General features: G+C 40.6%; 1 protein-coding gene across 15 annotated transcripts in view; it reads left to right on the top strand.

Moving 5' to 3' along the window:
* nav3 (neuron navigator 3) overlaps positions 1-14990 on the top strand; it is a 336822-nt gene that overhangs the window by 214967 nt on the left and 106865 nt on the right. For 13 of the 15 annotated variants that reach the window (XM_044186959.1, XM_044186957.1, XM_044186952.1 and 10 more), the window contains one exon: positions 6575-6749. In XM_044186959.1, coding sequence (XP_044042894.1) covers positions 6575-6749 — 175 coding nt within the window. Of the gene's footprint in view, positions 1-6574; positions 6750-12312; positions 12494-12548; positions 12618-14990 lie in introns of those variants that run through there. The other 2 variants (XM_044186962.1, XM_044186963.1) reach the window with 2 other exon arrangements.

Genomic DNA, 14990 nt, shown 5'->3' with positions numbered 1-14990 from the left:
AAAAAGCTTTTCTGGAGCTTTAACATGTGTCAACCCTGAGAAATAGGGAAGTCAGTGGCGTATCTTGATGCTACCAGTGCGCAGGTTTACACAGAAAGCAACAGACACAGATGTTTGACGTCGTACACCACTGGTGTGTTATTGCTCTTCACTCATTTAGTATACCGTAAATTCATCTTCATCTTAATTTAGTAATGACAGTGTAAAAATCAACATATATATTAACAATCTTTTCTAAAAAGAAGGAGTGATGTGATAACTATTAGGTTAAGAAAACCTAAACTCATTCTATCTGATTGGGTTTGTCTATAGAGTCCCATACCTTCTGGTACAAGCATGTCTCAATTATCTAGCAGAAAATGTCTCCAGCTGTTATTTAGGACCTGTGCTTTCCCAGACCCCATGTAGTTTCTGCTCCCCTTTAAACATTAAGGAGGTGAGTGTGCCCTTGACCTCTCTAGCAGCAGAAATAGTCTGACAGCCTGACACACTGACCAACAGCTCTAAATTCAGTGCCCCCCACTACAGCACTAAAAACAGCAAAGTGACTCACTAGGCCTGGAAGTGGGTCTGTAAATATATGGGCTATTGGGTTACTCTGTCCATCACTGTTGCTGCTGCATTTCATCACTCCCTTCAATCGTTCTCTTCCTCACTCTCTGCCTTTGTCTGCGTTATTCTCAAGACTAACTCTGCATGTTTGTGTTTGTGAGTTGAATTAGATGGCCATGCCTGCCCTCTCATGTCTAACTGAATCAGCCCAGGGATTTCCAGATTCTGTTGGCTGACATGTGCAGTCTTTATTATCTTTTTACAAGGTGTGGGAATAAAACAAAGTGGAATTGTTTGATGTGCATACAGGCACAGGATTCTTTTTTCCTAAAAGAGCCTACTTATTGTAATAACCTCTTCATCTTTCTGGTGGGAGGCTGTAAATCAAAGTTCCGGAAAAACTCATCTTGTTGAAGAGTTATGGTTCTCCCTCAGACGTTTCAGCTAAAAGAGGTTATAGGCCATAATGAAAACTAGTCCAAAGCCTTTTTTTCAACGTAAGAAAAGAAAATAATCTTACAGAGAAGTATGACAGTGACTTTGTGACATTTGTACGAAAGGGCTTCTGACTAGTACATCTACAGATCAAAATCCAGATCATAAGAATCTAATGGGGAAAAGATTAAGAAACTACTGACCCTCAATAACTAATGTTGAGCTACTTGACAGATCCTATAAGTGAATGTGTGTGGGTTTCAGTGAAAGGCAGAGTGTTATATAATCCAGGACATTTTCATACTTTTGACCATATTTTTTTCACCATATTTTAAACCATGTATCCCAACAACTATGGAATGGATTGCCATGAAATTTCATACAGACATCAAGGTCCCCAGAGGATGAATCCTAACAACTTTGGTGATCTCTTGGCTTTGCCTCTAGCTCCACCATGAGGTGGACATTTGTGGCTTTAAGTAAAACGTCTCAACTATTGGTTCCACAAAATTTGGCACAGGTGGCATGGCTCTAGGGATGGCAATGTTGGTCTGTCAGTCAGTCCACAACTTTGGTCTAGACTAAAATATCTCAACAACTACTGGATGGATTGCCATGAAATTTTGTACAGACATTCATGTCTCCCTCAAGATGAATCCTAATGACTCTGGTGATCCCTTAACTTTTTATTTAGTGCCACCATCCAGTCAGATTTGTAAATTGTCAATACTTTGGTTTATGACCAAATACCTGCAAAACTAATTACATTCCCATCTGCCTCAGTTGTACTTTGTGTTTAGTGAGAATTAGCAAATGTTAGCATGCTAATACACTAAACTAAGCATTATACCTGCAAAACATCTGCATGTTAGCATTGTCATTGTGAGCATGTGTTTAGCTCCAAGCACCGCTTTGCACAAATACAGCAGAGCCAGTAGTGTGGCTGTAGATTAAAAAAGCTCCACCTACTCAAACTCAAACTCACACTTGACCCCTTAGCACAAAAAAAATCAAAACCAACCAACCAAAAAAAAAGTTTTACTACTTGAAATTCGATAGTTATCCGCAGGAAGTTCAGTCTACCGGTGCCAGCCTTAAAAAATAGGTGTAAAGCTCTGAAACACACATTTCCTGCAGTTGATAATGGGTTACAGTGAGGGGTCCTTACAACAGGTCATTAAAGCCTCTTTCCATTGCAGGGTCTCTGCAGCTGAGACCTTAGCTGAACAGGATCTGCTTGGCAACCTACAGTATGATCTGCTCACCACAATAAAGTCCCTCCTGCTTGATCTCAGTGGGTGCAATTTTTTAAAACAGGTCTGATTTTATTAGTCCACTTAAACCCTCATTTGTGCTGGGTCAGCAAGAGGTACACACTTGTTCTCTGACCAGAAGGTGAGGCATAGGGCGAGGGTAAAGCTTTAAAGTTAATGTTTAGTATGTTGCCTATTCTTTCTGGCTGCAAAAAATGGCTGACTGTGTAATATGAACTGGGCTATAAAACAGAACATAACAGTGGAACAATAGTTGTTTGAAAACTTAATCAGGAACTCAGAATTAAATGGACGCCAAACAAAGGAATTAAAACCAAGCTTACACAAAGAAGCAGAGGGCAGAAGCAGAAGCAAAGACATAACCAGCTGTGGAGATGTAAACAGAGACCCTGGTTGGACATGTATTGTCTGGGGATTAAACCCACGAAAGGTTGATCAAGTAGGTAAAGACAGAAAATATAGTCCTTAAATGCTTACACAGTATTTGTCTTCTGCTTTGTATTACCCAACCATGCTAGAACCTCTCCTTCACCTCCTCCAAAGTCCTCTGTGACTCATGACATAACTAACCTCTCCAAATAAGAAGAAAAAAAGATTGAATGAAACCACGTCAACCACATAAAAAGCCTCCAGAAGCAAAGGCACATTTTCATTGAGTGTGGGCCAAGCAGAAACACTTACCCTCTACACTGTTCCAGAGCGGCAAGAGTCCTCCTGCTTTCAGTGGATGAAAAGGCTGTGTATTGCTGACAAAAATGTCTAGTGGGAGCTTTCCCAATTTCCTATCGCTTTCTCATGGAATCCAGCTATCCTTTTCTCCATCACAACTTCTCCCAAAACTCTCAGAAACTTGAAAAGGGAAACAACAAAGTGAGCAAAAGGTGACACCTTGTGAAAGTTTTACAATGCATTTCCAGCAGACACACTTATGGAGCTTGGGCCAGATGACAAGCTGAGCTGCAGACAATTGATGGTCACGCAGAAAATATCTTAAGTCCTCATATCTCTCTTACATCATTTTGGAAGAGAAAGTCAGTAAGGTGCTCTGTGTTGCCAGTACTTGAAGTTTGAGCAGAAAGTCACTTTATGCGGCACAGTAGCAACTTCTGAAAGTCCCTTTCATGCATAAATCCTGCATACATCCTACTTTACAACTGCACATAATTCTTTTTCGAACATTGTGCAGCAACACCAAAATAATTACAAGATAAAGCGTCAGTTGGCTGAGACCAACCCTGTCTCCTAAACATTCTGTTCATATACAACTACTTAGCATTGGCTAATACATTTTGTAGGAAATGTAATGCCACACAAAGTATGTTTTTACATCTACATAATGATGAAGTATTTATATTAAACATATCTGCAAAATTAGGGATGTATTACAATTTTACCTTATCACTGAGTTGACCTTTTCAATATTCAGCCAAGACCACAATCTTTACCAGGTGTTTTAGTTGCCTAACCCTAACCACATCTGGGACACGGGACACAATCTCAGGTCATGGCTAACCATCCACCCTGACATTCTTATACCAAAGAGCCAAAGTGCAACATCATTTCAACAAACATTTCTAAATGGTCTACATATGTAAGACGGCAACAGAGGACAAGCTAATGGATTGAGTGATGGAGAAGAGGTTGTACCATGGTTGAACTGAACTGAACTCCCATGAGATGCTATCAGGACAAGATTCTCCTTACTCTAACTTGTACTGTGTTAGTGTTACTTTTTTACTTTCTCTAACGATAGATCATCCACAACAAGTACATTCACCATGTGATATTGAACAGAACAGCATATGGTCAAATGTTTGATATTTGATCTCTTTTTGAGTTTGATATTTTTCTACTGCTGCTGGAAAGCCTCCAGGCTGGTTCTGTACATTTTAATATACTTTCTCAGACTAGATAACATAACAAGACAGCAGAAGATAAAAAAAATAGATCACAGCATAGAAAAGAAGTGTTGGTTGGTGAAAAAAATAATAAATTATGTAAATATACATACCGAGTTAATTACCAAGAAAATATCAAAGACCATCTACATGATGCCATTAAAAACAATGTTTTTGGCTAAAGCAAATGCCATGATGGAGACCATCCTCCATCCCTGAACCACTGTTCAAGCTCTTTCACGTGTAAGTCATGGCTGGAAATGACATGCTTACGGGTCCCGGGCAAAACTGATCTGCCAGAACCTTAACACCCTGTTCCTCTCAGTCTTTGTTCAGTATGTACAGTTTTTCCATGCTACAACAATACCTAGTCCAAGATTTGTTGTGTAGTAATTTGAATGTAGGATTTTGCAGCATGTAAGCACAAAGTGGAAATAATGAGGGTCTTAAAAGGAGATGTTGACACTGGGACATTAAGACAGGGCTTGAATATCAGGTGACAGCAGGACCCACCTTAAGGACCTTATCATGTCAGTTGATACTGTGCTTTTGTGGTCCATAAAACTATACAATTTTTTAAACAAATTAGCATAAGGCAGTAATCGTGGAACTTTGGGGCCCCAGGTCCGTGGCTGAATTGTCTGGTTGGTAATATGACCTTAGTGCAAACCTACACCTTGCTGAAGTTTCCTTGAGTAAGACATAAAATACTCAAATGGGCTGTTCTATAGCTGACCCTGACCTCCAGGGCAACTTCCCTTTTGGGACTGATGAAGTTTTATTCTTCCTCATGTCCTCATCATTATCATTTCTATTACTTTTACAGTTGCCACAAGTTTCAGTCCACAGCGGCTCTTTGGTCGACTGAATCTGCAACATTGTCTCTCCCTAAAGCACAGAAAACGCTGTTGTTGACTCTCTCCAAGGCCCAGTATAAATTACCACCTCTGGGTGTTGGCAAATGGAAAACACCCCCAAGAGATTAATCTTCTCCAACTTCAACAGTCTCCAAACAGCATAGCCATGGATGGCTGGGGAGAATGTTTGAGCCTCACCAGATTGAAAAATCGAGTAAAAAGCCCTGCGTCAGCCGCTGCTATCCTTCCCGTGCCTCTGTGTGCCAGCTCTCACTGAGGGTTTGATATGAAAAGTCCATTTCACAAATGGGTGCGTTAGCCACAGTGATCAATTCTTCCTCCTCTGTGTCTGCTGAATCCCGTCTTGGCTGTGTGTAAAGGAGTCTGTGAGAGATGCATTTGTATGAGTTTTGTCTGAGATGAACTCAGGAACTGTTGAGGATAAGATTAACACTCCAGACAAAGTTACTCATTGATTAGGGGCTTTCTTGCAGTTGCCAGCTCAGCATATTTAATAGGTAACTTTATCTGCAGGGCTGCAGTTTCTTGGAGATCTTATATCCAAAACAGGAATATAATCTCTTTGATTCTCATACATTACTCTTACTTTCCTTTTTCAATATGTATATATTTGGGATTATTGTGTTTTATCTTTCTCTTGCCCTTATCTGTGCTACTGTTTTCTAGCTTATTTCATTTTAGTTGTCATTTATTTGAGTGGAATCCAATTCATTTTTCCTTTTTATCTCATCCATTTAAATAATTTCACCTTTATTAAGAAATGTATCAGTTCTGCCATCATCCCACCACTGTAGCAACAGCACCTGTAAATCAGTTCCTCTTTTCATGGCAAAAGCAGAACTGTAATTGAAGTTTCTGTTGTATATTTTTGGCTGTTTGGCCTCAGACTTGCCCTCACACCAGACGTCTGCCAGTTAAACGCCAGTCCAGAAGTTTCCATGCTGAGCTTCATTCCTAAATGAACCAGCTGTGTGTTACCTCATGTATGTGAGCAGATGCTTTAGTCTGGATCAATGACAACTGGTTAGTCTATACAGACTAAGTGTTACTTCATGCTGAATACAATTAAGTGACTGAACAATATATGCTATAACTCTGCATATTATAAACAGTAAATCAATATCTACTCCAGTTAAAGCCAGTGTACAATTACTCTTTTAAACAGCAACAAATGCTTGCTGCAGAACAGCTGTACTTGAGCTCTGTCCCCAAGTGGCTTTTTAAAAAAAGTCAACATATGTTCACTTCTCAGTGTTTGAAAGATGCAATAAATGGTCTGGAAAATATATTTTATTGTCACAGGACACTGCTTTGGTTCTAGACAAATGAAAAATAAAAGTCCTGCACTCTTTTCACTTGCAAAAGTGACTTTATTCCAAGAAAATGCATTTGTATGCATTGCAGGGTAAAGCTGTATATCACTGTGTACAGTAGTAATACATGGATGCTGGATTACTTCACATGATGGTGGAGTTGCACTGTAAGTACCACAGCATAAAGTAGATGCTCAAATTTTCCTTGCGTTTTGTCCTTCTAGAGATCAGGAATGGCAACCTAAAGAGCATCCTGGGTCTCTTCTTCATCCTGTCGCGCTACAAGCAGCAGCAGCAGCAACAGCAGCAGTACTACCAGTCCCTGGTGGAGCTCAGCCAGCAGACCAGCAGCACCACACCATCCGCCAGCAGCCTCAAGACACAAGAGATGCAGTCCAGGTACTTTACACCTCAGCTAGTTGTATTTCAGTAGTTTGGTGTTGGTTTATGTCTCATTTGGGGCAGAGGTAGCCTAGAGGTCACAGAAGCAAGCTAATGTCACTGGTTTCAATTAGTGGGCCAATTATTTTTTAGGATCCATGTTGGAATAGAGGCCTACTGATTTATCGCTTTTGGATGCCTAATTAGGTCCAGTTAGAGCTTTTGTAAACAGGAATTTGATGGATATGACCGCCTCTCAGTGGTGTTGAAAATGAATAACAGCCTCCACGGAAAATGTTTCTCATTAGGGATTTTGCTGCATCGGCTCCATAAGGAAATTTTGACAGGGAAGAGTCAAGCTGGCTGAGAGAAGAGGAGAGCAGTTACATTAGATTTGTATTTTTAATGCAGTCCTAGCCTCAGATTGTATGGAAAATATGCTTATTTTCTCTCTAGTTGAGAGATAAATTAGAAGACTGATACCACTGTCATATCGGCCCATTAAATATGAAGCCAGCAGCCTGTTAGCTTAGCTTAGCATAAAGACTGCAAGTAGGGGGAAACAGCTAGCCTGGCTCTGTCTGAAGGTGACATAATCCACCTACCAGCACCTTTTAAAGCTTATAAATTTAGTAAAACAAACGTTGCATAACTCCCCCTGTAAAACGACGAATTACAGTTTTTTACACTTTTTTTTTTTTTACAGATTAAACAAGCGAGATATAACATATTAATTATAGAGCTTTAGAGGTCCTGGTAGGTGGATTTTGTTACGTTTGGACAGAGCCAGGCTAGCTGCTTCCCTCTTTTTCCAGTCATTATGCTAAGCTAAGCTAACCAGTTGCTGGCTCTAGCCTTATGTTTACTGGACAGATATGAGAGTGGTATCAATCTTATCATAAACAATCTGCCAGAAAGTGAATAAATGTCTTTCCCAAAATGTGGAACTTTTGCTTTTAAATCTTTTAGTAGATATAATTATCATCTAAACAATAGCAGCCAAAAAAACTAATTATCTTACTAAAATTACATAACATTTCAGTATAGAAGCTAACAGCTATTGGTAATAGAAGTGAATGGGTCAGAAAAAAAGTTGAAAGTGAAATTGTGGTACAATAGAATGTACACACTATATAGTTGGACATTTTACACAATTTAAAGGGAACTCCACTGATTTTACACATCAAAGTCTGTTTACAGGTCTTAGGGAGTACCACTGCATCTCTGATGAAGCCTTTTTGGCTCCAGAGGGAGCTGTGTTAAGCATAAACGTATTAAGGAGAAATGAATAGCGTGTTCAAAGATGGCACGCCATTCATGCCTATGAATGTTGTTCACTGGGTGCATACGGTGAAAAAGCCTCTGCGTTTCTGTGTTTTTGGGCCCATAGAGCATGCGCACTAGAGTCCTTCTTCAACCGAGACAGTTGGACCGAATGGATCAAATTCTGAAATAAAAAGGAGTTTGTGATGCTCAAAAAAATGTATTTGCCATTTTACAGCCGCGTCTTTTCCAGTGATTGTGGCAAAAATGCTTTTTGGGCCAGTGTGCGTCACGTGATGAATGCGGGAGTTGCAATACCCCTTGCGGCCACTACGCCAAAATCGCTTCACAGCCTAGCTCTGTTCCTGGGGTCTTGGTGTTAAGTCTGATAAATTGCCTCAAGTGATGTCACTTGAGTCAGCATCAGTTCGGTCTGAAGTATAGAATATATAAAGATGGACGACATGACAGCTGAAGCCAAAACATATCGACCCTGGTGGCTGGCTGCAGTATACATACATATATATGTATATATGTACATATATAAAATATGACAACTACAGTAGCTTGGAAAATAGCGATATGGGGAACTGAATATGATGAATTTACTGTTTATAGTAAGACAAGAATTAGGTTGGAAAAATGATACCTTCCTAGGGACCGTTCCTCACTGATTACTGTACAAAAGCACACACCTTTTATAACTTTATTCACTGATTTTGTTGAAATCGGATCATATTTTATGAAGGGAATATTTTCTGGTCTTCCCTCTGAAGTCCTCCGGCTGCTCTGCTTCAACTTTCGGTGATTTACGGCGTTTGCTGATGGCTGTACCTACTTGTTGTTTGCGGTTAGCTACTTTAGCTGTGCTGCTAGCTGTCCCATTAGCAGACTGCCTGGACCGGGAGCTCGGAGCTGGGAGCAGCGGGGGAGTGTCATTATTTACTCCTGTAGTACAGGTGCTTTGGACCGCTCCAGGGAGTCAGGTAATCGGGCCGCAGCTGCGTGGCTAACTAGATGAGGGAAGCTAATGTTACAGTTAGCAACAAGTGACGCTATCTGTTCATCAGTAAACTCCGTAAATCACTGAGAGTTGAGGCAGAGCAGCCAGAGGACATCAGAGGGAAAACCAGAAAATATTTTCTCCATAAAATATGATCCAGATCAGAGTCCTGGTCGGAGCCAGCTGTAAATCTCCTCGGTATGATAGTTGTGAGCCGACTGGCCCTCAGTGGCCAGAAGCCACCGTTGTGGCAACAAGGCATGTATAGTTGATCTATACACTCTGATGTTGATCAGCCAGTAGGTGAAAAGTTAAGCCCATGACACACAGCCCCCCTCATTTGCATAATGAAGCAGAAATGCATAAAGGAATGTAAAAAGAAAAGACAGAAATAAATAAGTTTGGGGAAATAAATGGGGGGAAAATGCAAAGGGAAAATAATACATACATAAACACATAAATAAATGAATACATTTTTTTAATGAATAAATAAATAACAATAAATTAATAAATAAAATGGAAAATTAAATTTGAAAGTAAATAAATGGAATTCATGCAAATCTAAATAAATACAGAAGCAAATTAAAACAGAAATATCAATTTGTGTCGCATTTTCTAAATTATTTAATGCTGACATTAATTTTAATATTATTTTGGTGCATTTAATGGAATATTAATTTATTTATTGAGTAATTTATTTATTTTTTTATTTATTTTTGATTTTGGTAGTTCCGGTCCTCCATAACAACTAGCATAACACACCCAAATCTCAGACCGTGATCGAATTGCATTGTGGGTAATGTAGGTGCCAGGTTTTGATAAAGAAGAAGAATGTGCGGGTAAAAAAGATGATATCTCTGGTTCTGCTGCATCAAATTTTATCCTTACGCTAAATCAGTGTAGAACTATTTTAAGAGGCGGTGAGTTGTCCTTAGTTTAGTAGTTGTAGGTAGAATGTATGAAGAAGTTCATGTTTATTTGAGGTAAATTCATTGTACAGTAGAAATGTTGGCATACAGGCAGCTAGGCAGTAAAAGGCAGTAAAAGCAAAGGAGGCCTGTCCCTGTGTGATGTAAATAGACAGAGCAGTCCTTAGAAGAGCATCTAAAGGAAGGCCTGACATGCCACACATGAGCAGCGTTCCCCTTGACCAGATCATGTTACTGCATGGCTGCTCTGTTTGGCAGTGCTGCGTGTGTGTGTGTGTGTGTGAGTGAGTCTGTGGCAATGTATGTGCGTAAAATCAGTGCAATAAGAGCAGTTAGTCTCAGCACTTGAGGAGAGGGTATGTGAGTAAGATGATATTGTCGAGCGCTTTAGCCTCACTGTTTGGACGAGTTAGGAGTTGGTAGCGATGGGGTCACTGTATCGTGTGTGTGTATGTGTGTGGGGGTTATTAGGGGCACAGCTGCCTCCCATTCCCACACTCCTGCCCCCCCCCAACCACCACCACCACCACCACACAACAGGTGGAGAACGCTCTCATACACATACACACCAAACAGTGAAGTTCGAACACACACACACACACTGATAAAGCCATTAGAGAAGTTGCACATTTCACCATCATACAGTAAAAGGATGTGTCTGATAACAAGTTGGTTGAGAGATATATTCGAGGTATTATTTGATGAGATATTTGAGGTTTCTCCACCAATAAGAAGGAGAACATATAAACTCTATAAGATCTTCTCTAAAGATTGTCTCTGTGAAGTGGCTCACTTAATTTCCAAATAGACCCTCTGCCCTCGCTGTCCACGGCCCCATTAATGTCTCACTCCCCTAGGTGATCATGAGTGTGTGAGTCAACCGTCAGACACGGATGATTTGCTACTACGTGTACCAAATTACACTGAGTATTGCATCCCATGCTCTACTTTATATTGCTAGCAAAATGCAGGAAAACGATGTACAAACAACATCCACTTGTTTTTTAATAATGTTTTAATGGGCAGCTCTAATAATGCAGTGTTACGACACTGCGTTTTATATTTGTAAAGGAAAAATCCACCCTAAAATCTTCTGATTCTGAATTGCTTAAATGCAACTGACTCACTGGTAGGTCAGTCATTACAAACTCATGCTGTGCAGTCAAAGATCATTTAAACCCACAGAACTGAATTTTGAATTATAGCAGAGATCACAGAGTTTCCAAAGAAGAAGAAGATCAAATATGTCAGGTTGAATTTTGGGGAAATGCGCATAAAATGATGCACAAGACATCTATAATATTTCAGTTTGATGGAATGATGCAGCCATAAAAACGTAATGTAATCTTGGGTCATCAAGACCAAAATCTTTACTCACTGTAAAGCTTGTATATCTTTAAAGAAGAGCTGGAACAAGCTGATATAGAATATACGCATACAGTACGATACTGTCAGACAGTGTGGAATAAGATGATTCTTCCAACCTTAAAGTTGTTTAAGAGCAAATAAAAGAGGAATACTGGAGGTTAAGAGGTTAACTATCCTTGATGATGCGATCTTTACCTGTTTTGTTGTTCACTTTTCTAATTCCCACATAAATCTGATTCATAATATGTCTTTTTATCTTTCATTTGTCTTTATATGATAAGCTGAGAATCTTAGTTAAAGGCAAAATATCGTTTTCCTCATTTCTTTTTAAATGAGATGATAACAAAAGGCTTGAGGTATACTCACCTTGACTGTGTAGAATTGAATATATTTGAAGAATCTACTGTTTGAAAAGTAGCTTGTAACCACTGCACAAACTGATGATACTCTGATGTTTAAGTTTGCTTTCTCTGCACTTTTCATATTGTACAATATCAACTTTAAATTATATTAAAGATGTGTAGTTTTGGTTTGAGGCTTCATGCCTGCCTGGCATGCAGGCTCCTTTTCCATCTTTGGAAACACTGAAATGTAATTAAATGTATTCATAAAAAAATCTTTTCTAATTCTAATTTTACACAGCGATGAATTTCTGTAAGCTCTAGCCGACCCTGAAGATTTAGCATGTCTGAGTAACTTCATAAAATATAATAAAAAATTTAAAAATGTTAAGCTTTTTAAATTATCAAATTATCTGTCTCACAGATTTACACAGACAGAGACACACGCGCTCCCACACGCTCCCACATTCTCACCCATTTGGCCTACAGCACATCAGTTGTGGTATGGGGGAGCTTTCTATAGACAGCACCTGCCGGCCTAACTGGTATCTCTGGGGCAGGGGATGGGATGTGTGTGACTGTGTGAGTGTGTATGTGTTTCCGAGGGGAACTCCCCATTGGACAGATCGCGACAGCCCGGAGCCACGGGAGGTTTTCAGTGCTCTAGAAGGCAGGGGGGCCCGGGCCTGGCAGGGCACAGCAAACCCTCCCTCTTTAACTCACCATGTCCCAGGGCGAACAAGTTGACCCCCTGGTCTGGCGCTCCTCACGCCTGCCTACCGCCGTGTCTCGCGACAGGAAGAGCCGTTTGCCTTATGGAAGAGCCAACAGCCTGGCCAAGCCCAACTCGTCTCCTAGGTACAGTTTTAGCTTGTGCAGTGTGTGTGTGTGTGGAAACATCAAGGCAACAGAGTTTGGATCTTTCTGGAAAGCACACGGTGATGTGAGGAGGATGGATTAGTGTCAGTGGCATCATGAACTGGTAAATGGTTTGGTTCCACTTGTCCAGCTTGTCACTGTCATACATCATGGATTTGTGTTTAGCTTTATAGATTGCTAATACCTACTGTAGACTTAGATATGAATAATTTCTTGATGTATGTCATGGGACACTGTCAGTGAGAAGTTTTAGTTGAAGTCATTAATTAGTTTCGCAAACAGCTTGTTTGATGAGATGACTACACAATATACGGCCAGTTTTGTACTGCATGTATGTTGAACTAATGAACTAATTCTGTATGCATGCTCCATCACCAAGGGGAAGTGGAACAACTTTTCTATGTTTGGTTTGGTAACTATCTGATTTTAGAAATGTGTTTGTATAGCAGTATTTCATTTTCTACTGTATGCTGAAGACTGTCCTAATCCGAAAATCATTAAACTGACCTACGTTTACATTTTTTCCAGACAAGGGACCTGTTGTAGCTGTGCACATAATGACTGTTGTCTCTGAGAAACAAGTTGGTAGTGGTGTATTGCACCTTACCATAGCAGCGGCAGATCAGAAAATACTAACATGAATCATTTTTGAAGGCACTGATGAATTATGTTGTCCTTCCAACAGGGTTGCCAGATCCTAAAACTCTCAAATGGGTTGTGTTACAAGTTACCTATTTTGGGGCATTTTATGCCTTTGTCAGATAGTTGATAGTTGAGACATGACAGGAATAACATTAAAACAAAGTTCCCTGGCTGGACTTAAGGCACCAGTATGCTTTATCAGAAGTACTTGTTGGATGGTCAACAGCTACAGAAACCCCCTCCACTGAAACCTTTTCAACTTCGGAACTGGGGAGACTGCATCCGACAATTATCATGCACGTCTTACCCCTCTCTATGAGTGCAGGCTTATCACATCGTCTTTGAGCGTGGCCGTTCGGAACAACTATAAACACTTTTGCCTTCCAACATGGCCGGACAACACGTCGTAGTTCTTTTCCAGCATAACCTGGACCTTAAACTAGGGATGTTGTGGTTCATTGTTGCCACATAACAGGTACAGTAGATATTGAGCTGACTGTGTCACATGCTCAAATGGATATGTGAGTTCATGTGTGTGTCCAAGCAACAATGCTAGAAGTAGCGTCAGAACGCGGAGTGCTGATTGGGCTTTGAAAGGGCCATGTTGGACAGATCCCCCCTGGACAGGAAGGTCAGGTAACAACTCATTACCTGCTGTCATCACGCTGGCCTCAGTGCCTGAGCACCCGCCATTTTGGATCTAAAACCCCTCAGTTTGCGTCTACCCTCAGCACTGCAGCTACAATCAAGCTGAAACTGATATTACTCACATTTAATAGGACAGCGATGGCATCCAATATCGCTTGCATGTGCGCCGCAGTGTCGTGGACTATTAGACAGAGGCCCCGTTGATGTATGTTGTATTCGATCAAAAGTGACAGACTGTACCCCCCCTCTCCTCCCCTTCAAAACTACCTCATCCCCTTTCCCAGTCCTAGATTCTGCCCTCGTGTGTTCTGGTGTCTCTTTTTCCACATTGGAAAGATCTTAAATGTTGTGGGCTGGATAAGCACTCCAAGCTAGGGACTCTATACCATTGCCCGCATGTTTCATTGCATTTTATAAAGTTGGAGGTGGGGGGAGGGGGTCAGGATGGGTCTTGTGGTGGAAAAATGTGCACCACAGCACCCCTGATTTTTTTTTTTTACTGTCATATACAACTGTGGGCTGCTCCTACATGAGCTGCACTTACACTACCTTCTCTCAGGCTTCAGTGGCCTTCGTTGCCTTTAAAGATAACCCTTGTTCCTCCCTGCTAACAGCCTCGCACTGCACTCTCACTCTGAATATGAACAAAAATACAGAAAAGACAGAAAGAAAGCAAAAGGACTAAAGCTTTACTTAAAGAGGAATCTGATGCACAAATTTAATCTCGACCCTTTTTTTCCATCAAAATGCTGAAAAAGCATTTAGAGTGCAACAGGCTCCATTAATCTCTGTCCAAGCTTGTCTTTTCCGTGCCATTTAGGGTATTTAATAGAGCACAAAACATACTACTGGGAGATGAAATGTGATGTTGGTTGTGGGGGGTTTTGGAAACAAAGGAGAATATATTCAGTTGCCAGACATCATTAACCAACGTGTCATGTATCATATAGTTTATTAATAACATCATTCGAAGGTGCTCACCACTGTAATGGGAAACTGCCCTGAACTCGTTTCCCCTGTGTCCACTGTCTGCTTCCGAAGCTCGTTCGCATAACACCGCATCATGAAAACCTGCAAGGTCAATTAGAAATGTACAGTGACTCGGCACTTCATCACAGGTGGTTTAAAAGTGAGATGAATTCTCCAGAGGGAGTGTGAGTGTGCGCATCTACAAGAGGCAGATGAG

The sequence above is a fragment of the Siniperca chuatsi genome, linkage group LG23, assembly GCF_020085105.1.
Source record: "Siniperca chuatsi isolate FFG_IHB_CAS linkage group LG23, ASM2008510v1, whole genome shotgun sequence".
Lineage (NCBI taxonomy): Eukaryota > Metazoa > Chordata > Actinopteri > Centrarchiformes > Sinipercidae > Siniperca > Siniperca chuatsi.
The sequence above is the reverse complement of the archived record's forward strand: the minus strand, read 5'-3'. Positions and strand labels throughout refer to the sequence as shown.